At 41.6% G+C, this 24426-nt stretch overlaps 1 protein-coding gene across 3 annotated transcripts in view; it reads left to right on the top strand.

The window, feature by feature from the left end:
• Nucleotides 1-24426, top strand: part of LOC138741499 (excitatory amino acid transporter 2-like) — a 251683-nt gene that overhangs the window by 192443 nt on the left and 34814 nt on the right. For all 3 annotated transcript variants that reach the window (XM_069895695.1, XM_069895703.1, XM_069895711.1), the window contains exon 2: nt 23950-24087. In XM_069895695.1, coding sequence (XP_069751796.1) covers nt 23955-24087 — 133 coding nt within the window. In that variant the 5' untranslated portion in view covers nt 23950-23954. The remainder of the gene's footprint in view (nt 1-23949; nt 24088-24426) is intronic.

The raw sequence follows: 24426 nt of genomic DNA, 5'->3' as shown, positions 1-24426 counted from the left end.
CAGGATCAAACTTTAGCTTATTACTATTAACTTAACTGAACCTAACTTAACCCCCTTCTAATTCGAAGTGCACGTGTATGTAATGTGTGTGTAAGTTCAGAAAAATGATTTGATTCACAGTCAAATCTCACTTCTCACTCCTCCAAGTTCACTGGTATCAGGCAATCCTTATTTGATGCACAGAATTTAGCATTTATCAATCTTCACCAGGCTTTGGTGATTGAAAGGTAAATGGTTACTGCTCAGGAAGGTTCTTGTTGGTTTCAGAGAGAGATTTGTTGCTTGTTGGACACAACTGATTCCTTTCAATCAGCTACATAAGTGTTTCGTGGAAGAAACTTGCTCCATCAGGGTTTTCCAGATGAAAACCACTTTCTTTCAGGTCATCACAGAGTTCCTTTTCTGTTTCCCTTATCTCAGGCGAAACATTATACAGCCAGCCTTCTCCTCTCGAAAGGTCTACAAGAGCTTGGAACTGGCTGAACTCAGAACTCCCAATGCGTCTTCAAAATGAGGTTTCAAACAAGCTGCCACCAGCTTCCCATGCTGCAGAAACCAGTTCTCTCTCTCTCTCTCTCTCTCTCTCTCTCTCTCTCTCTCTCTCTCTCTCTCTCTCTCTCTCTCTGCTTGCTAAACCACATGACCATCTTAGAACAGCAAACTACATTCAGACAAATTGTGGCACTGGACCCAATCTTCTGAGTCCATTCATCTGGTACTTTGCAAATATCTATTACTCCACAGCATGTCCAATTAACACCTACTTGTGAAATCCTTCAGCAAAGCAGTTTCCATAGTCTTTACAAAGGCACTGGGAGCCTGGGCTCTCTGGCTTGAGCAGAGCTCTGGCATTTTAAATGAGATCTATGTTGTGAAGTGTTTGTGTCTGTTTATGATCTAACTCTTCTTCTTTGGCTTGGCTTCGCGGACGAAGATTTATGGAGGGGGTAAAAGTCCACGTCAGCTGCAGGCTCGTTTGTGGCTGACAAATGTTTATGATCTAACTAAAAACCCTACAATCTATCTTCTAAAAACATACATATACATAATATAAAATATAACATAATCTATCACCATCTATCAGGAACGTCGTCTGGGCAGGATGAAGAGCATCTTCAAGGACGCATCTCACCATAAGTATGGACTTTTTACTCTTCTCCCATCTGGTAGGTCCAACAGGAGCCTTCACTCTCGAACCAGCAGGGTTCCCCGAGGCTGTGACCTGCTGAACCTTAAATCACAGACTGAGTGATCCTGCTCCGTCAGTACTTTTATAATTGTTTGCTCGCTGAATATATCCTTGTTTTTGTTTGCACAGTTACTTGTATTCAGCTCTTACATATATACACTACTTCCCATTGTGTTACAACATCCTCTCAGAAAGTGTATATATGTTTGTAAAGCCTTTGTGAACTCTGATTTTATTGCTGACCAAGAAAGAAACTTGTCTGTGTGGGCCCTTGTGATTTTATGTTCATTGCCATAATGATGTTCTTTGGCCCTTTTAAAACCTTGTTCTGGATTCATATATTGGCAATTTTTGACTAACTCCTTCGGCTGCCCTCCAGTATACTGTTTCATGTAATACAGACCACCTTTAGCATTTTTAGTATTACTTTCAATGTGATGTTCAAAAGGTTTCATGAATGTCAGATATTGTGATGGATCTCCACTACAGAGCACTATTTTGTAACTCTTGTATTTCATTGGCTTTGTATTTTACTGGCACAATGACAATAAAGTTGAATCAAATCGAATCTAATATGATACAAACTTGAGCCACTGTCTATGTAAAAATACTCGTTTCACCTTAAAGCTGTTGTGTGGGAGAGTGAGGTAGTGGAAGCTGTCAATCACACATCAGAGTATATGAATTACTGCATGAGATGTAATTCATGCGGTTACTTCATACTGAGCAGAAGGGGGAGCTGTAAGCCCAGGTGGTTATGTGAGGAATATCACAGTGGGAGTCGTGGCCCATGCTGTTGTACCAGTGAGTATAACATCGAGACCAATGTCCCATGCTTTCACATCAGAATGTACTGTACATGTTGTTACACCTGAGCTGTTCGATTTGCAAACTAAGAGTACAAAACAGTGTGGGCTGTAATCTACACTATGTCAGAAATTGATTCAAGGATAGGGATTGAGTGTGCAATGTTGTATCCTCGAGCGTTCTAATGGGATCCTAAGGACAGCACAATTGCATTGCTCCAAGGAACTGGGTTTGTGGGGGTCCGAACGGCTCACAACCTCTTTGGGTTCCCACACAAGTGCTCCATGTTGCTCCTAAATCCCAAAGCCATACTGATATGTTCATTTGGTGTTGTGAGTTACCCTTAGTGGAGGCGTGTGGCAAAGAAATAATCAAAGTGGAGTTGGTGAGAGAGAATGTTGCTTTTCAAAAGGCGGGGTGGTGGGGTGGGTTAGGAATGGTGGGATCTCTTCCTGGGGTCTGGCATGGACCCAATGAGCAGAATGACCTCTTCATTCTCATAATAAGTATGTAATCTATGCTATTGTGCTAGAGAGTGTTGTGGTGTGGGTGCAGGTGGATGAAAAACCTACCTGAAATTGAGGTGCTTATTATAGATATTTAATGTCTCCGGAGTCCAGAGGAATGTAGGGAAGCTGGCTACCTGATAATCCATGAATCCTGCGTTGAGTCCGAGCCCTCAATTTACAAACACCCAAGGGTTGTTCCAGAGCAATGAAGACAATGGCAGGTTTCATCAATGATGTCTAGCTTCATTGAGAAGTTATGGAAAGCAGCCTTGATTTGCAAGGTCTCTTGTAGAACTTTTAACACAAGGGGCAGTGTTGCTAGAGGATTTTTCTTTGCAAATCATAGAATCTAAGTCAAAAGTAAAGATCCCTTCTCTCAAATGCTTCATTTGACAAGTCAACCATGATGTGAAACTCAGCCTGGATATGTATATTTGCCCCTAGTGTTTGACCCCTTCATTTGGTTCATCCTGACATTTCTTCTTTCATGCTCACTGAGACTCCCTCTCTGTGCTTGGGAAAAAAAAATAAACTTGCCTATCCAACCTTTGTTTTCAGTCCTAAAAACCTCCCTGTAAATCCTCTCTGTACCCTCTCCAGAATAATCACACTTGTCCCAAAATATGGTGACCAGTGTTCTACACAGTACTCACACTGTGCTCTTATTAGCATCTTTTCATGTCCTGGAATAAAGCAAAGCATCCTAGATGGCTTTTTAAACCAGACCTATCTTTAAATGTCAAGGATGTGAAGGTTGATATCACTTTGGTATCCTGCCATTTATTATGCTTTCTCTTTTTTTTTCAAAACTTTATTTATTAATTTTAACATATGAAGAAAGTAAGTAATTCACGTTCAGAAAAAATACAAAATAAAGCAATACAAATACAAAGTAACATAGTTAATACAATACCAATCTTGGCATCTCCCCCTAACAACTAAAAACTAAGACTAAAAAAATCTATTTTTAACCCCTAAAACCCCCCCCTCCCCACCTCCACGATAAAGAGTGAAGAATTAATACTATTAGTATAATAAAAAATAAATAAATAATATATATCTTAAAAAAAGATCGATATATATAAAAAAACTTAAAAAATATTAATTAAGTATTAATTATTAATCCAAAAATTTTTTTTATTATATAAGAATATATATGAAAAAACAAAAACAAAAAGAACTTAAATGAAAAAAAAACAACTAATAAAAAAAACTAAAAAAAAAGAAAGAAAAAAAAGAAAACATATATATAGAAAAAATATATAATAAAAAAAGTTTTTTTAAAGAATAAAAATGATTAATTCAAACTTATTTAAATTGTATCTAATCAATAAATGGGGTCGACTTTAACTCATAAAAAGACATCTTATCTTGTATAGAAAAAGATATTCTTTCCATAACCAAACAAAACTTCATCTCTGAATACCACCTATCTAAAGACAATACATTTCTATTCTTCCAAGTAATCGCTCTACATTTCTTGGCCACTGCCAGCGCTAAGTAAATAAAAGAGATCTGGTAATTATCTAATTCTAAATCAATCAACGGTTGCATATTCCCTAATAAAAATATATCAGGGTCCAATACAATATGAAGATTATATAGATTATTAAATACAGATCGAATACCTTTCCAAAATTGTTGTAACCGATCACACAACCAAACAGCATGTAAAAAAGTACCAGAAACCTGATCACTACGAAAACAAAGATCTGACTTACTAAAACCAAATTTTTTTAATTTTTCGGGTGTTAAATATAATTGATGTATAAAACTATAATTAATCATCGCCAATCTAGCATTAATCAATTTTCAAACACTATTACGGCAGATTTCAGACCAATCTTCTTCAGTTATTGTTAAACTTAAAACTTTTTCCCATTTCATTTTATCTTCATCCCAATCTATTTTACTTTCACTTTCCAACAAAATACGTTACAAACCTGATATATAACCCTTTTTTGGAAATGAGAGCACATATTTTTCAAAATCAGTTTCAGACAGTAAATTCATTTGACGACCGCATACCTGTTTTACAAAAGATCTTAACTGATAATACACAAATATAGAATAACCACTTATATCAAATCTCTTTTGCAATTCTACAAAAGAACAAAAATGACCTTCTAAAAAACAGTCAGATAAATTATGTATTCCTTTCTCCTCCCATTGTTTCAAAATAGTATTAGATACCGTGAAAGGAACAAGTTGATTATTATATAATGGTAATCTTCCCGACCACTTATTTTTCAATCCCATTTTATGTAATTTACTTGTCCATAAATTAATTAAATGTTTCAATATTGGTACATCATAAGTTCGTAACAAATTTTTATTCCATCGAAATAAAAATTCATTCGAAAATTTTCAGAAATAACTGCCAACTCTATCTGTGCCCAACTAGGCGTAACAAGATATTATGCTTTCTCTAGACGAACCTCACACCTGTTGGAAACCCTACGAAATGGCTGGGCTACTTTTTTCTTCATTTCTTAATTGTTTTTTATCCCCACTGTCAATTTTTCTATCACATGCAAATGGCCAATTTTTCTATCACATGCAAATTTCTTTATCATGCTACTGACACTTTGGTCCAAATAATTTATCTCTATTCCATAAATAGGAATGAACCTGATAGGACCACATTGGTAATAGCCTTCCCATTAATAATTCATTGTTTAATTCCACATTGGTCTTCATCAAAAACTTTGCTAAGACCCATGTAGGTTACAACATGCATACTTTCTTCATTGACCTTCCTTCTTGCCTCCTTGAAGAATCCATTCATGCTCATCAGACACGGCTTTCCCTTCACAAATCCATGCTGATTGCCTGCGAGGTGACTTTCTGAATGTAACCTATCCTTTAGGAGTTATTTCCCACCACTGAAGTTCAATTAAAAAGGTTGTAATTACCCATTTTATGCATTACTTGTTTTTAAACAATTGCATTCCAACCCTCTGGTATTGGAAAAATTGTCCATTTCTGGTCAGAGCCTCTGTAATTTGCTTTAATGTGTTTAATCTGGGGACCAATGACTTAGCCACTAGACCCTTAATATTTTTTTCCAGTGAGCGGGATTTGGAGCGAGAGAGTGCAACAGCAGACTGGTTTAAACAGGCGAGAGGGATAAGCAAAACAGCCACTCGTGGGAGTGGGACAGAGTTAGTGGGGGATTTGAGGCTTTGGCTCAGGAAGCTTCGGTGAGAAGGGACTGAGGTGGTGGTGCAGGAGCTGAGGTTCTCGGGGAAAAGGTTTAAGCAATAAGGAACAGTAAGGGCAGGTTTTTCTTATTTCTTTCTCTCCATTTCATAGATGGTGAGAATTACTGCCAGGGCAGGGAATGCTCCTCTTGCAGAATGCGAATGGTCAGAGAAGTCAACGGGGGAGGGGAGGGGGGTGAAACTAGTTTGACAGGATGGGAGCCAGAATGTGAGTGCAGAGAATAGAGTAGAAGGTGAAATGTGCAGTGAGTTTGTCAGAAAGGACAGGCGGGGGAGGGAGCATCTAGTCCATTGGAGGGTTTGAAATGTGTTCATTTCAATGCAAGGTGTTCTAGGAATAAGGTAGATGAACTTCAAACATGGATCAGTTACGATGTTGTGACCGTTACAGAGACTCGGCTGATGCAAGGATAGGATTGGCTGCTGCTGGTACTGGGGTTTTAAAAAGAATAGGATGGCAGTTAGAAGAAGTATAGCATTACTCTTCTTTGGCTTGGCTTCGCGGATGAAGATTTATGGAGGGGGTAAATGTCCACGTCAGCTGCAGGCTCGTTTGTGGCCGACAAGTCCGATGCGGGACAGGCAGACACGGTTGCAGGGGAAAATTGGTGGGTTGGGTGTTGGGTTTTTCCTCCTTTGCCTTTTGTCAGTGAGGTGGGCTCTGCGGTCTTCTTCAAAGGAGGTTGCTGCCCGCCGAACTGTGAGGTGCCAAGATGCATGGTTTGAGGCGATATCAGCCCACTGGCGGTGGTCAATGTGGCAGGCACCAAGAGATTTCTTTAGGCAGTCCTTGTACCTTTTCTTTGGTGCACTAATCAGGGATAATATCACAGCTGTAGAAAGGCTGGACTTTGTGGAGGGATGGTCCACTGAGTCGATATGGGTGGGTCATAAACAGGAAGGGAGCATCAACTGTGCAGGGAATAGTTTATTGGCTCCCAAAGAGCTCTCGGGACACTGAGGAACAGATTAGTAGGCAGATTATGTAATGGTGAAGAAATAACAGGGTCGTTGTTATGGGAGCCTTTGACTTCCCAAATATTCACCGGCACCTCCTGACTGCAAAAGGGATAAATGGGCAGAATTTGTCAGGTGGGTCCAAGAAGGATTCCTGACACAGTAGGTGGAATAGCCGACTACTGGATCAAGTACTGGGCAATGAAACTGGCCAGGTGGCAGACCTCATGGTGGGGGAGGATGTCAGTGTTAGTGATAATTCCCTGACCTTTAGCATAGCTATGGACAAGGATAGGAGTGGATTAAATGATAATGGGTATAATTAGAGAAGGGCCAAATGGTGGGATTAGGAAAGATCCAGGGGGAGTAAATTGGGAACCGAAGTTCTTGGGGGAAAAACGCAAAAGCAATGTAAAGGGTGTTTAGGGACTACTTGTATGGGGTTCTGGATAGGTTTGTCCCAATGAGACAGGGACAAGATAATTGGAAAAAGGAACCATGGTTGACAAAAGAGGTGAGAGAGCTAATTAAGAAGCAGGATGGAGCTTATAGAATATTGAGAAACCGAAAGACAGGGAAGGCTCATGAGAATTATATTGTAGCCAGGGAGGAACTTAAGAAAGGACTTAGGAGAGGTAGAAGGGGGCAGGAGAAGGCTTTAGCTGGTAGGTTTAAGGAAAACCCTCAGGCATTATATGCATACATGAAGAACAAAAGGATGACAAGATTGGAGGTAGGGCCGCTGAAAGATAAAGGAGGCAGGGGAGGTCCTAAATGAATAATTTCCTTTGGTGTTCACCAGAGAGAGGGGCCTTGGTCAATGTGAGGTCAGTATGGGAGAAGTTTATGTGCTGGAGAATGTTGAGATTAAGAAAGGGAAAATGCTGGATTTTCTTAAAACCTTTTTGGATAGATAAGCCCCTGGGATCGGAAATGATAATACCCCCAGGTTACTACAGGAAGTGAGGGAAGAGATTTCTGCACTTTAGTAATGATCTTTGCATCCTCCTTGGAGAATGGCAAATGTGGTCCTCTAGTTTAAAAAAGGTACTAGGGAGAATCCTGGGAATTATAGACCAGTGTGTCTTGCGTCAGAGGTGGGTAAACTATTTGAGAGGATTCCTGTGGACATGATTGACAAGTATTTAGAGAAGTATAGTCTTCTCAGGGAAAGTTTGCATGGGTGTGTGAGGGGTGTGTCATGCCTCATGAGCCTAAATGAGTTTTTTGAGGAAGTAATAAAAAAATTGATGAAGGTAGGGTTAGTAAGGCATTTGATGATGTCCTCCATGGTAGGCTCGTTCAGAAATTCACGAAGGATGGAATCCATGGTGGCTTGGCTGTGTGAATTTAGAATTGGCTTGCCTGCATAAATCAGAAGGGAGTAGTTATTGGAACGTATTCTGCCAAGAAGTCAGTGGCAAATGGAGCTCCACAGGGATCTGTCCTGGGATCCCTACACTTTATGATTTTTATGAATGACCCTGGCAAAGAAGTAACAGGATGGATCAGTAAGTTTGGAGATGATATAAACATTGGATGTGCTGTGGATAGTGTAGAAGGTTGTCATATGTTACAACAAGATAGAGATAGGATGCAGAGTTGGGCAGAAAATTGGCGAAAGGAGTTAAATGTAGATAAATGTGAGGTCTTAACCGTGTGGAGGAACAGAGTGTCCTAGGGGTCCAAATCCATACATCTCTCACAAGGATGCCACACAGGTTGATAGGAAGAGTAGTCAAGAAGGCTTATGGTACACTGGCCTTCGTTAATCAGGTTATTGAGTTCAAGTTGTGAGATAATGTTGCAGCTTTATAAAACTCTGGTGAGACCACACTTACAATATTGTATTCCGTTTTGGTCACCTCATTACAGGAAGGATTTGGAAGCTATGGAGATTTACGAAGATGTTACCTGGATTGGAGAACGTGTCTTATGAGGCAAGGTTAACAGTGCTAGGTCTTTTCATTTTAGAGCAAAGAAGGATAAAAGATGTCAACAAGATCATGAGAGGCTGAGGTAGAGGGGGCAGCCAGCACTTTTTTTCCCCCGAGATTCGAGTAGCAAACACCAAAGGATATCTGTACAAGGTGAGGGATGCAAATAGCGTTGATGTCAGAGATATGTTTTTTCATTCCACCCACATCCCACATACCACCTTAAGCAATCCATCAGAACACTGATGGCATAAGGATTACTTAAAGTGGTGTGTGAGTGGAAAGAAAAAGGTTGAGAACCACTGATATAGAGATTATGGGAAGGCTTAGGTTGTTGAGTGGATTTCTATGTTGGCTCAACATCATGGGCCAAAGGGCTATGCTGTAATGCTCTATGTTCTATGTTCTTGGACTATGCATCGATTTCAAAGCTTCATATTTCCCCCCCCCACCCCCTTAACTCTAACTCATCTCTCCAGGAAATTCTATCTGGGTTCATGCCATTCAACTGTGTTAGAATGTGTTACAATGTGAGAGTATGCTGATATGATGATGCCATTCATGTTGATATTTTGGAGTGTTACTGTTAACTCACTGATGTTACAAAGAAATGCACAATATGGTTGAGACTGTCACAAATAAATGTTAATCCATGCAGTTTTATCAGTGAGGCCTGCAGTGGGAGCTCGAGTGGAAGGGAGAATGACAAGGGAAGCTGATATTCTATGCTGCACTCTGGGAAAAGGCAACAGGAGGAGCTGTCCAACCCCAGCTGGTCTGTGGGACTTTCAACAATCTGTAGATGCTGAGGAGGTTTGTCCAGGATAGAACTCTTGTGTCTGAAATCTCGTCTAGCTCCTTAGGCTATCAGGGAGAATTATATTGGATGCTTTAATGCAGTGGTTCTGAACCTTCCCTTCCCACCCACATACCACCTTAAGCAACCCTTTACTAATCACAGAGCACCGGCAGCATCGGGATTACTTAAAGTGGTATGTGAGTGGAAAGAAAAAGGTTGAGAACTGCAGTTTAATGTATGCTGCATATCAGAGAGTATTATACAGGGATCTACAATCCTTGTCTTACAATCAAATTTCATGACTTGTTCATGACAATAAACCATGTCAACTCTGGTAGCATTTTAACAAGAGCAGGAATTAATTCCATCATGTCAGAGAGGGGTACTGTGGAAATATAATCTGAGCCATTCTATTAGAGAGTTTAACGGAAGGAGCTATAATCCTTCCTGTTTCATCAAAGAGTGAGAAGTGATGGGAAATGTAATGAAGGCTGCAATACCTGAGAATGTGACAATAAGTACAGAAATCTACTCTTTTATCCTATCAAATGTTATAATTGGAGCTCTAACCACATAGTTATACAAGTAAGTGTTTCAGTAAAATCTGTTATCCAGGTATTTGTGCCAGATGGTGAAACAGAGGGAGCTGCTAACCATGCAGTTATGCAGGAGAGCATTACAGCGGTAATTATAAGACACATCAGTGGTGTTTCAGATTTCAGGCTTGTTGTCAGAGTACATGCATGACATCACATACAACCCTGAGATTCATTTCTCCTGAGGACGCGGCAGAATTACCACTAATCACTAATTGGTAGTGCAAAAAATAAACTGTGCACAGTGTAAACATGTAAACAATTAAAAGAACTGTAAACAGATAATGAATGTAAACAAACTGATGGTACAATACAGAGAGAACAAAGAAAACCAATAAATTGCACAAGTAAGAGTCTTTAAATGAGTCTCTGATTGAGTTTGTCATTGAGGAGTCCAGTGGTGGAGGGGTAGCAGCTGTTCCTGAACCTGGTGGAGCGACGCTTGTGGCACCTATACCTCTTTCCTGATGGCAGCAGGAAAGAGCGTGTACTGGGTGGTGTGGGTCTTTGATGATCGCTGCTGCTCTCTGATGGTGACGTTCCCTGTAGATGTACTCAATAGTGGGGAGAGTTTTTCCTCTGATGTCCTGGGCTGTGTCCACTAACTTTGCCAGGGCTTTACACTCAGGGGTATTGGTGTCCCCATACCAGACCATAATGCACCATTTCCACCATTCCTGTAAAGAAATTTGTCAGGGTTTCTGGTGTCATGGCAAATCTCTGCAAACTCCTGAAGAAGTAGAGGCACTGACGTGCTTTCTTCACGATGCCATTGGTGTGTTAGGTCCAGGAAAGATCCTCCAAGATAGTGACTCCCAAGAACTTAAATGTGCTCACCCTCTCCACCTCTGATCCCCGAATGATCACTGGATCGTCCACCTCTGGCTTTCCTCTCCTGAAGTCAACAATCAGCTCCTGGATTTGGTGACATTGAGAAAAAGGTTGCTGTTGGTGCACCATTCAGCCAAGTTTTCAATCTCCATCCTGTATACTGACTCATCCCCTTCCTTTATACAACCCACTACCGTGGTATCGTCGGCAAATTTGTAGATGGTGTTATTGTCGTACCGAGCTACACAATCGTAGGTGTAAAGTGAGTAGAGCAGGGGACTAAGAACGCAGTCCTGTGGTGCTCCGGTACTGATGGAGATTGTGGAGGGGATGTTCTTATCAATTTTCACTGATTGTGGTCTGGAGATGAAGAAATCGAAGATCCAATTACATTGTGGGGTGTTGAGTCCCAGGTCTTAGATTTTTGAGGGGATGATGGTTTTAATTGCCAAACTGTAGTTCAGGTATTCCAGAGCTTTGTGTAGAGCCAGTGAGATGGCCTCCACCGTAGACCTGTTGCTACAATAGATGGTTTACAAAGGGAACTGTAATACTTGCAGATATAAGAATGAGTGTAACAGTGGCTGCCGTAATGGAGTGTCTATCCATTGCCAAACAAGACTGCCCGCAAATTGGAGGAACGACACCTTATATTTTGTCAGTCTACTCTCCAAGCAGACAACATTATCACCAACCTCCAAGATGCATTAAACCCCTCCCCCATGTATCTCTCTTTCCCTATTCCTCTGTCTCCTTTCCTCCAGAACCCTACCACCTTTCATTTCCTCTCCTATCAGAGAGCAACCCCTCCCCTTTCACATCTCAGCTTTTTTCTCTTCTACTCTCCCATCCATATCTAAAGATTGCCACTCATCTGTTACCCTGGGCTCCTCCCTTCTTTTCTCTTCACACATCCCACCCCCCCACCCCCCTCAGTTCTTTATGCAAGCGCCTGCCTGTCTTTTCCTTGATGAAGAGCTCAGGCCTGAAATGTTGGTTACTCTTTACTTCCTATAGATGTAGTATGACTTAGAACCATAGACCATTACAGCACAGAAAAACAGGCCATTTGACCCTTCTGGACTGTGCTGACCAATAAACCTAGCTTGTCCCACTGACCCACTCTCAACCCATAACTCTCCAGAACACTCCTGCCCATGTATTTATCCAATTCATTTTTAAAACTCAAGATTGAATCTGCATTCACTATATCAGATGGCAGCTCATCCCACATTCCCACCAATCTTTGAGTGAAAATCTTTCCCCTCATGTTCCCCTTCTACCTCTCTCCTTTCAGCCTAAGGCTATGACCTCTCTTATCTATCTCCCCCAATCTAAGTGGAAACATCCTACTCACATCTACTCTGTCTATACCCCTCATAATCTTAAATCTCTATCAAATCTCCCCATCTCCTTCTTTGTTCCAGGGAGTATAATCCTAACCCGTTTAATCTTTCCTGGTAACTCAACCCCTGAAGACCGGGCAACATCTTTGTAAATCCTTTCTGCACTCTCTCAGTTTTATTGATATCTTTCCTACTGCTGGTGACCAGAGCTGCACAATATTCTAGGTGTGGCCTCACCAATGACTTGAATAACTTCAACATAGCATCCAAACTTCTATACTCAATGCTTCGATTTATAAAGGCTAAGCTGCCAGAAGTTTTCTTTACAATCCTATCCACATGCGATGTCACCGCAGGGAACAATGTATCTGTGTTCCCAGATCCCTTTGCTCATCCGCACTCCTCAATACCCAACCATTTACTGTGTACGTCCCACCCTGATTCGCTCTTCCAAAGTGCAACCCCTCACACTTATCTGTATTAAATTCCATCAGCCATTTCCTGGCCCAGTTTCCCAGCTGGTACAGATCCCTCTTCAAGCTTTGAAAATCTTCCTCGCAGTCCACAACACCTCAATCTTAGCGTCATCAGCAAACCTGCTGATCCAATTCACCAAGTTGTCGTCCTGGTCATTTATATAGATAACAAACAATAATGGTCCCAACACAGATCCCTGAGACACACCACTCTACACAGACCTCCAGTCTGAGAAGCAACCATCCACCACCACTTTCTGTTTTCTTCCAGCAAGCCCATTTTTAATCCAGTTTGCGACCTCTCTATGTATACCTAGTGTCCTAATCTTCTGAACCAACATCTCATGTGGAACCTTATAAAAGGGCTTACTAAAGTACATATAGACAACATCCACATCCTCATCAACCTTCTTGGTAACTTTCTCAAAAAAATCTCTACAAGCTTTGTTAAACACAGCCTTCCACACACAAATCCATGCTGACTGTCCTTAATCAGCTGATGAAGGTCCAAATAACTATCCTTCAAATAATTTACATACTACTGGCATCAGGCTCACTGGTTTACTCTTGGTGCTCTTCTTAAACAGCGGGACAACATGAACTCCCCTCCAATCCTCTGGCACCTCCCCTGTGACTAAGGATATTTTGAATATATCCACCAGGGGCCCTGCGATTTCAGCACTTGACTCCCTCAAGGTGCGGGGAAATATCATATCCGGTCCAGGGAACTTGTCTACCTTTATTCATTGCAAGGCAGCAAGCACCTCCTTCTCCTTAAACTCCACATGTTCCATGACACTTCTATTTGTTTCCCTTCCATCCTCATTCACTATACCAGTTTCCTTATGTGCAAAAAAAATTGTTTAAGATCTCCCCATTTCACAAGGCTCCACACATAGTTGACCACTCTGATTTTCTAGGGGTCCAATTTCATCCCTTACTTGCTGAATTTGTCCAGCATATTTAAATATTGCAGTAGCAGCTGTAATCTGGGCTATTACATTAGAGAGAGGAAGGGAGTATAGTCCATGGCGTAATATCAAATGGTTAGATTCTTGCTGTCAGATGCTCATGGAGGAACTGATAACCTTGCACTGTAGCCTTTCCAAAATCAAACACTGCAGATGTTTGACACCAGAAAAAAAAGCTCAGGTCACAACAAGATCCACATGGGCAGAAAAGTAGCTGATGTCTCATGTCATACTCTTTCCTCGAAGCATGGAAATGTAAAGATGAATTATGTTTGAAGATGTAAAGAGTATGGAAGCATGGAGAAGAGGTGCCTGCTCCACAAATGCTCTGACTTCACATCCTCCTGCACTGCTTCCTCCAACACTCCATTCCCTTCTCCCAATTTCTATCTCCAGAGGGAGCGACTTCAGCATCTCCAGGCACTTTGGGCAGAGGCAATCAATTCTATTCAACCTCTTCTTTATCCTCCCCGAAGCCTTAACATTTCTGCTCTTTTGTAAAGGTTTAAAGGACACACAAGTGAAGGAGGCTGCGGTCTCAGGAGGCCTGTTCAACTATTTATTCAGTTCATGCCTGAGCCTATTCTGCCAACCCAAGAAACCTATATTGCTTCATGCTTCAAGATCTATCAATACCAGTTCTCAATTACTATGTCTGAACAGTCAATTCCCAACCTCCAACAAGGATGTTCTACCCTCATTCCTCATAACCAACCCCTTACCCCTTGGATTTTTGTTCATACCTTGATGAAGGGCTCAAGCCCGAAACGTTGGTTGTGTATCTTTACCTTTGCTACCTGAACTACACAGTTTGACCCGTTGAGCTCCATTGTGATTTTATTTCAATTGCGGTGTCTGCAGACTTTCATGTTCTACCCTTATCCCTTGGTCTTGATTCTGCAGCCAAAGGAAACAACCTCCCAGCATGAATCTTATCAGTGTCCATGATCCTCCATCATTCTCCTTTCCTCCAGAGAATGTGAGGTAAACTTACGCAACTTCTCACCATAACAGACCAGGGTGCTCCTCGGGTACAGAGATTAAAAACTGGATGAAGTATTCCGATGTCATTGCAGTAAAAAATTCTCACTCGCTCACACTTTGCAATATTTATTTTCAAATAATTTTTGAAATGTAATTTTTCAAATGTAACAACGCTACTTGTAACAATTATTAACATTATCCAGCTTCTCCCTTGCAAAGCATAATCTGGATAAATTATAAATTGTCATGTATTCATTTTCTACTCTACTTGCCATCACTTTTCCCCAGGAGCTTCACAGTCCAAACCTGCTTTCATCTTTTTAGCTCGCCATCCTGTCAGCCTTGTATCACCAGAAAATACTGCTGATCATTCATTAAATAATTCTCCATCCACGCTAAATCATAACCTCCATTTGCTTTCACATTTTGGGTAACCTGCTCTCCTAAATCTCCAATGATTTGTCAAACAAGATGTTCCTTTTCATGAATCTGTCCAGACTTTGCCAAATCAGTTCAATTGAAGTCCAATGTCACATATACTGAGGTACAGTGAAAAAGTTTGTTTTGTGTGCTGACCAGCAAGTCAACTCACACATAATCATGGCAAATAAAACAGTAAAGAGTACAGTCGTGGACCTTGTTCCTGATGGGAAGAGGGGAAAGAGAGTGTAGCCGGGGTGAGACAATTCCTTTAACTTGTTGGCTGGTTTTCTGAGGCAGCGGCAAGTGGAGATAGAGTTAATGGAGGGGAGGGGGTATTTGCGTGACGGTCTGAACTGTGTTCACAGCCCTCTGCAGTTCCTTGGGGTCTTGGGCCATTAGTGGCAATTATGACATTGTGGCCATTAGTGAAACTTGGCTGCAGGAGGGGCAGGTCTGACAGGTCAATGTTCGGGGCTTCCGTTGTGTCAGAAGTGATAGAATTGTGGGGGGGGTGGTGGGAAATGAAAGGGGGAGGAGTTGCATTGCTCATCAGGGAAAATATCATAGCTGTGCTCAGGCAGGACAGACCAGAGGCCTCATCCACTGAGGCTATATGGATAGAGTTGAGGAACAGGAAAGATGTGACCACGCTCAGAGGGTTGTACTATACTCCACCCAATAATCAACAAGAATTGGAGGAGCAAATCTGTAGAGAGAGAGCAGACAGCAGCAGGAAACATAAGGTAGGCGATTTTAACTTTCCACATACTTACTGGGACTCCCATACTATATGGCTTGGAGTTTGCCATCAGTTTCAAGTTCATTATGGAGAAAGATAGGTCTGGGCCTTGGGTTGAGATTCTAAATTGGAGAAAGGCCAATTTGGAGGAAATAAGAAAGGATCTAGAATGCGTGGATTGGGATAAGTTGTTTTTAGGCAAGGACATGTGAGGTAAGTGGAGGGCCTTCAAAGGTGAATTTTGAGATTAGAGTTTGTATGTTCCTGTCAGGCTTAAAGGCAAACTTAGCTGGCAGAGAGAACCTTGTTATCAAGGGATATTGGGGATCAGGTTCGGAAGGTGTATAACAGGTATAGGCAACTATGGAGTATAAAAAATGCAAGAAAAACCTCAAGAATGAATTCATGTAGACTAAAAGGTTGCTTTGGCCAATAATGCGATGGAAAATTCTAAGGGTTTCTACAGGTATATTAAGAACAAAATTGGTCCCCTTTATGATCAGAATGGTTGGTTATGTATGGAGCCAAAAGAGATGGGAGAGATCTTAAATGATTTTTTTCCATCAGTATTCACTCAGGAAACTGGCATGAAATCGTGGAAAGTAAGGAAAACAAGCAAAGAGGTCATAGAACTGAGCCAGATTAAAGAGCTGCTTGCTGATTAATGCAAATAAAGGTGGTTAAATCCATGGGGCCTGACAAGATATTCCCTTGGATCTTGAGGGAGGCTGTAGGGGCTTTAGCAGAAATCTTTAAAATGCCCTTTGTCACAGGTCTGGTGCTGGAGGATTGGAGGGGGGCTCATGCTATTCCGTGGTTTAAAAAAGGCTCCAAAAATAACCCTGGAAATTATAGGCTGGTGAGCTTGACATTAGTAGTTGGTAAATTATTGGAAGGTGTTCTAAGAGATTGGCTATACAATTATTGGCTAGCCAATAGTCCACATGGCTTTGTGCAAGAAGATTACAAGGAAAGTTGATGGAAAAAAAGGCTGTGGATGTTGTCTACATGTTCTTTAGAAATGCCCTTGACAAGGTCCCACACAGGAGGTTAGTCAGGAAAGTCCAGTCGTTAGGTATTCATTGTGAAGTAGTGAACTGGATTCAACAATGGCTGGACAGAAGTAAAAGAGTAGTGGTGAATGATTTCTTCTCAGACTGGAGGCCTGTGACTAGTGCTATGACTCAAGGATCGGTGCTGGAACCATTGTTGATTGTCATCTGTATCAATGATCTGGATGATAATGTGGTAAATTAGATCAGCAAGTTTGCAGATGGAACTAAGATTGGAGGTGTTGTGGACAGTGAAGAAGATTTTCAAAACTTGCAGGGGGATCTGGCCCAGTGGGAAAAATGGGCTGAAAAATGACAGATGGAATTTAATGCAGACAAGTGTGAGGTGTTGCATTTTGGAAGGACAAACCAAGAAATGCTATACATGGTAAATGGTAGGGCACTGAGGAGTGCGATAGAACAGAGGGATCTGGGAATGCAGACACATAATTGCCTGAAAGTGGCATCACAGGTTGATAGGGTTGTAAAGAGACCCTTTGGCATATTGGCCTTCAGAAATCAAAGTATTGAATATAGGAGTTGGGATGTTATGGTAAAGTTGTACAATACATTGGTGGTCAAATTTGGTGTATTGTGTGCAGTTTTTGTCACCTAACTACAGGAAAGATATCAATAAGATAGAAAGAGTGCAGAGAAGATTTACTAGGATGTTGACCAGACTTCAGGAACTGAGTTACAGGGAAAGGTTAAACAGGTTAGGACTTTTTTCACTGGAGCATAGAAGAACGAGGGGAGATTTGATAGAGGTATTTAAAATTATGAGGTGGACAGACAGTGTAAATATAAGTAGGCTCTTTCCACTGAGGGTAGGTGAGAAACAAAACAGCAGATATGGGTGAAGGGTGAAAGGGGAAATATTAAGGGGGAACATGAGGGCAAACTTCTTCACACAGAGAGTGGTGGGTGTGTTGAATGTGCTGCCAGCTGAAGTAGTGAATGCAGGGTCGATTTTAACATTTAAGAAGAATTTGGACAGGTACATGGATGGGGGAGGTATGGAGGGCTATGGACTGGCTGCAGGTCAGTGGGACTAAGCAGAATATTAGTTCGGCACAGACTAGAAGGGCCAAAGGGGCCTGTTTTTGTGCTGTAATGTTCTAGTGTTTGATTGAAGGAGCAGTTCCGATATCACACAGTGATACACCATGACAACAATGTGCAACTGTTAAAATGAATGATGGTTAATAATGGGGCTGAAATTCAACATTCCTGGAGTTTTAAAACTGATATCCTAAGGTTCTTAAATAAATGGTGGGAGCAGTGGATTTTATATTTCCAAACCCCTGAATGCTATAGATGTAATTCAACTGTGAAACAAGAAAGCAGGGAACAAGTGAGTAACAAGAGATCAGTTGGCCTAATATTGCAGCATGGAATTTGCAAGAATCCAACACTATGCGAGGGAGCATTTGGCAAACTTATGATTCACTCCCCTGTCCTCATCAATTGTGCTGAGGTGAAAGTAAGTAGTCATCTTTAAGTTCTTAGACATAACTATCTGTTCCAATCCATCTGCATTGATGTGGCAGCCAAGAAAGCTTACCAATGCTTCCACATCCTCCATTGCTTCATACATTTTCATCATGTCATTGTTAGCAATGGCATGGTAGCAAAATAGACATCCCTGCTGCCTTAGCTCCAGGGAGTCCGTTTGATCCTGCCCTCAAGCAATGCTTGTGTCAAGTTAGTATGCATGAGTTTCTTCCAGGTGCTCCAATTTCCTTCAGAATCCCAAAGACATGCTGACAGATTAATTGGCTGCTGTAAATTGTCCCTTGGGCTAGGTAATTTGGGGGAAAAAAAATCAAAAGATGTGTAGACGGGCGTGTGTATAAGGGAGAATTAGTTGCAGGGTTACAGGGAAATATAGGAAGGAGGAAATGTGAGTGATGAGGGATGGTCTGCTGGAGGACAGCATGGGTTGGATGGCTCAAGAGGCCTCCTTCTGTGCCATAAGTAGGTAACTATTTCCTAATACTTAACATGTGCATGATATCAGATATATACAATACGTAAGCACTTCATTCATGGGAGTTAACACAAGTTCTAGCCTCTTAACGTACAATGATGTGAGGGCCTTAAACTATGGCCATGAGGTGGCAATCTTGCCACGTCTGCGCCTTACTTTAACATCGGGTCCTTGATACATAGTTGTAGACCTTAGATGATGCCGGTTGCATCACTGCACCTTGCACTTTGCACATGCACTTTGCATGGGGAAAACACTGAGTTTCGTGCTGACTGACAGAAATGTTTTCCACTGAGCTGTGTTTTCCTGCAACTGTTAATTTCTGTCTCACTGGGAACAGTCCCCTTGAACTCCTTGGTGTTTCCTGAAGGAGCAAAGTGTAGAGAACATCATCCCCCATGCTCCAAAACGAAGACCCGTCAGGGGCAATATGATGATTGAGGCTGGAAAGAGCATAGCTGACTTGGCAGATGGAGACAATTTGACCTCGTTCATTGAGGTGCCTTTGCCATCCGGCATGGGCAATCGCGTCTCTCTATCCATCATGGTCTCTGACCCTCTGAATTGTAGTTGTCTCCCCTGTTTCTAACCATGATGTTAATCCATCTATCATTTTCATTCCCTGTCTGCCTCTGCTTCTTTTTCCTTCCAGCTTTCCAGTCGTAACTAAATGCTCTAATGTATCTCTTCATATGATGTGTCCAAAGAATTTTGATTGCTGTTTTCTGATTCTTTTAAGTAATGACCGTTTTGTTTTTGTTCTCTCTAGAATTTCTTTGTTTGTTATCCTGTCTGTATATGATCTGTAATGCATTCTTCTGAGAAACCACATCTCTGCTGCATTGATTCTTTTTTCCATGGCATTGGTGATGATCCATGACTTGCTCGCAGCCATACACCAATGTAGGAAGAATGTAGCAGCTGAGAGTTCGAAGGCGGACGTCAATTGCTATTTTCTTGTTCGTTAGGATGTTTCTCATTTCTAAAAATGCTGTTCTAGCCATGGCTATTCTTGCTTTTGTGTCTATTGTGCATTTGGCATCAGATGTTACCCATGATCCAAGGTACTTGAAGTTGTGAACTTGTTTCAGGATTTCATTTCCCAATATGATCCTTAAATTTGGAATATCAGGTTTCTTTGATATTCCCATTTCTTCAGTTTTCTTTTTGTTTAAAGTTAGGCCGAGTCTTTTGCTCTCTATGTTGATGGTAGATGCTAATTTCTGTAAATTTACTTCACTGTTTGCTATCAGTACTGCATCATCTGCATAGCAGAGGCTGTTGATATTGTATCCTCCTATCCTTGACCTTGTATCATGTTCCGCTGTCGGAAAGAATGGATTTGAATGACATTAGGGTGTTATTTCTGGGCACTGTTAAATTCAGGGGTTACTTTTATTTTTGTCATTGTTGAAATTGGAAGGGGAGTAAGGAAAATGGATGAGAGGGACACCTATGTCAGACCACTGTACATTGGCCATGCCACTGCTATCAACAAAATAAACTCATCCCCAAACTCCATCACCTCAGCGCCCATCTCTGCAATTGGATTGATGATTTCCTGTCCTGAAATCAGAGGATCGGTGACAGCACCTCCTCCACGATCATTCATAACACCGGGGCACAGCAAGGTTGAGTACTCGCTCCCCTACTGCATTCCCAGTACATTTGTTACCATGAGGCCAAACAGCGTTCCAACTCTGCAGATGATACCACTTGCAGGAATGAACTGAAGCCTTCTAATTGAAGTATGTCCCTCTGAGCTTTTCTCATCAGTTCATCTGGCTGCATTAACTGTGCTTATTGCCTTCTGTCCAATGCCCATACCTCCTTGCTGATAGATCAGAGAGAAGCCTCAACGCATCCAATAGAAGGAAGGGGGAGAGAGAAAAAATAGCAAGACACTCGAGCAGCCATTGTTGGCACAGAAGGGTCAGACTGATATGTCTCCCTTTGTAGCCTCCCTGAGCTTGTTGGTTTCAAACAAGTCCTAAGCCATCCTTGGGGAAAGAACAAGCTCCAGCTTTGTAAGTTAATCTTATCCAGAGCCAGAAAGTATGCAAAAAAAAAATCACTCGATATGGTAACCATGCATCCACAGTATTGAAATGAATGGCATCGAAAGCAAAAAAAGGTTGATAATGAAAAAAACAAATAAATAAAAGTGGAGAGAGAAGGTAATAATTCTGCCATTTGATGAATGTTTATATTTCATTGGACTTTTGAACTTTATCCTCTTCCAGGAGCTTGCTCATACTGTACGCAGAGGTGTTCAAAATCTGGGGATGGTCGGTAGCTTTATAGAAGATGGATAGGCCATTCTACCTCTTGTAGCTGCTCTCCTATTCAATGAGATAGTGGCTGATCCTTTACTTCAGCACCCCTGTCCTTCACTAACCCTATATCCTTCATCTCCTTCTTACCCAAAGGTCTTCCATTCGCCGTCCTGAATATCCTTAGTGAACGAATCTCCACTACCCTCAGGTAGAGAATTCCAATGTGATGTCTCTACTTGCACTCAAATACTCTTGGATTAAAGGCGAGCATACATTTTGTCTTTCTAATTGCTTGCTGTAGCTGGATGTTAACTCTCAGTGACCTGTAGATGTTTTGGACATCATTATTGTTCAATCTCTCTGCTTTTCCAAAACTTATTATTAGAAACATAGACCACACAGTTTTCCCACTATTTTCCAGCTGACATGCTCTTCTTTCATGTGGCCTGTCCAGATTTTCCTGACACCCCTCTGCATTGTCCTCACAACCCAATCTACAATGACCTTATCTCCCACACTGACAATAAGCTGGAATGGATTTAAAACTGCTTGTGCATGGATACATCTCAAAAAATTCATATGTGGAAACAGAATTTAGTGGTGATCTACCCTTACCTGAATTGAGACATCTCTAAAAGTTAAATTAATGATTGATTCAACGACAGCCTTTCTCACTCAAAGGTAAAAGCTTAACACTGGGCGACCCACAGTTAAACCACAAGCAATCTGGTGATGCATGGCACCTGCAAATTCTGCGCCCAAATGCAGTTCTTTTAAGACCAATGTCTGCTGATTGTCCAGATTTTCCTTAGCTATTACAGTGCCAGTGGCCTGGATTTGAATCCAGCGCTGACTGCACGGAGATTGTATGTTCTCCCCATATAGGCGTGGGTTTCCCCCATATCCTTCAGTTTCCTCCCACCCTTCAAGATTGTTGGAGAGGGTGCAAAAGAGATTTACTAGGATGATTCCCAGAATGCAAAGGCTAACGTACGAGGAGCGTTTGACCGCTCTTGGGTTGTATTCATTGGAGTATAGGAGATTGAGAGGAGATCTCATAGAGGCTATTCGTATTTTGAAAGGTTTAGATAGGGTGGATGCGGGTAAGATGTTTTTCTTGGTGGGTGAATCGAGGTCAAGGGGTCATAGTCTGAAAATTTGAGGCTATCCATATAAAACAGAGATTAGGAAGAACTTCTTTAGCCAGAGGGCCGTGGATCTGTGGAACTCACTGCCGCATACAGCAGTGGAAGCCAGATCACTGGGAGTATTTAAACAGGAAATAGACAAGTATCTCATTAGTGAGGGCATCAAGGGATATGGGGTAAAGGTCAGAAATTGGAACTAGTGTCGAGTAGCTTAGTGTAAATTTACAGAACAGACTCAGTGAACCTAGTGGCCTGCTTCTGTTCCTTTCTCTTATGAGATGTGTGGAGTTGGAGGTTAATTTGGGTGTAATTGGGTGGTGTGGGTTTCAATGGCTGGAATCGGCTTCAGCTCTGCTGTAAATATTAAAAAATTAAAACTAAATCTTTGAGAAAGGTTCACACTTGAGAATTCCTGCCTTGCTTACGTAGGAATTCATCCTGATTTAAAAAAATATATATGTACTTGAGATAAACAAGATGCTGGAAAACTGGAGCAATGTACAAAATACTGGACGAATTCAACGGGCAACACAGCGCCCGATGAAAGAAATAGATCTATTGTTTTCTATCTGACCCATTAGGTTTCTCCAGCACGTAGTTCATTGCTGACTTTTTAAAAAAAATCTATCTGGGACCTTGTAAGAAACTTGTCTTTGTCTGCAGCTGTTGCTCTCCACCATTTCCAGGATGGCTTCTATATCTCTTCCCTGAAGACAGAGGAAATGTGCTTAATATCTGTTATTTCCTTTATAATTTCTCCTGCCCCAGTCTGTATTGGACCCACTTGGATTTCTATGGCTTTTTCAAATATCAGTAGGTGCTTTTCCTGTTTAATGTTTTCCTGATGGACCAGCCTCATATTCTACTTTCTCTCTCCTTGGCCCACTTCTGTCATTATTATGCTCATCCTGTCAGTCCCCAGAATCAAGAAGTTTTCACTGCTGTCAATTTACTGTTGCTGTTCTGTGCAGTTCCTGAAAACACTGACTGTGACTGGAGATTTGGGACAAGTCTCCTTGATAGTGCATGAAGTTTTATCGTCAGGGGAAAGTTAACCTCTTTTAATAATACGTTAGTAAAATAGCAGCACTGATATTAAAGAAAAGTTTAGTTTGAAGCAAAATTACAAGGAGGTTTGTGAGATTCATGATGTCTTGTCTCACTGTGTGCACACAAGCCAGGGGTGGTTATACAAGGAGATCTATAGAACTGTGATGAGGAGCTGGATACCTCAGGCAGTAGCTGGGTGTTAAATGGGGGCCCACTGTGTACTTGAGGAGTTCCTCTGAAATGTAGGCAGGAGTGTAAGACGCACTTCTCTGTCTTTAAGTGATTGCTGTCAATGAGAAATCTATCTGCCTTACAGCAGACAAAAGGCAATTTTGTGGAATATGACACTGTTTTTATTACATAACGATAAATTGAATCTTGAATTTTGAGTGACTGCAGCAGTTCTGGAACTCACTACCTGAAAGGGTGGTAGAGAGAGGAACTCTCCTTACAGTTACATTGGGAGCTGGGATGAACTTGAGTCATTCTTTCTCATCTGAGCTAGACATGATGGGTCCATCCATTTCTGATGGTTCTAGGATAATACTAACATGGGCATTAGGCTCAGGGGTGAACACTTGAGCCTGTTCCATTGGACCATGGGTGAGCTTGCAATTGTAACCAAGTTCCTATTTGATTCCTCAGGAAGGATGTCCAAGCTAGTGGAAGTGCAGATGGAAGAGTATAACCTGACGACTGAGAGGTCTCCGGTCAAACTGCCAATCTGGAAGCGGCTGGGGAAGAACCTCAGGAAGAACCTACTGCTGTCTCTCACAGTGTTCGGTAAGTCACCTCCAACTGTCCAACAAGGGGGCAGGCACAGAGCTCAAACAGGTACTGCTAATAATAAATCAAGGACACAAACCAATTGAGTTAAAAAGACGGGCCACTGGTAGGTCCCCATTATTGCAATGGACAGAGCAAAGGTGCTGAACGAAACAGTCTCCCAGTGTGCGTCCAGTCTCTCTGATGTAGAATAGGCCACAGTAGGAGCTTCAAATGCAGTAGATGACCCCTGCTGATTCACGAGTTCCACCACATTCCCATACTGACATGTCTGTCTATGGCCTGCCAAACCGAGACTACCAGCAAATTTGAAGAATAACCAGATGACATTAAGAT

Source organism: Narcine bancroftii, chromosome 1 (genome assembly GCF_036971445.1).
Source record: "Narcine bancroftii isolate sNarBan1 chromosome 1, sNarBan1.hap1, whole genome shotgun sequence".
NCBI classification, from domain to species: Eukaryota; Metazoa; Chordata; class Chondrichthyes; order Torpediniformes; family Narcinidae; genus Narcine; species Narcine bancroftii.
The sequence above is the reverse complement of the archived record's forward strand: the minus strand, read 5'-3'. Positions and strand labels throughout refer to the sequence as shown.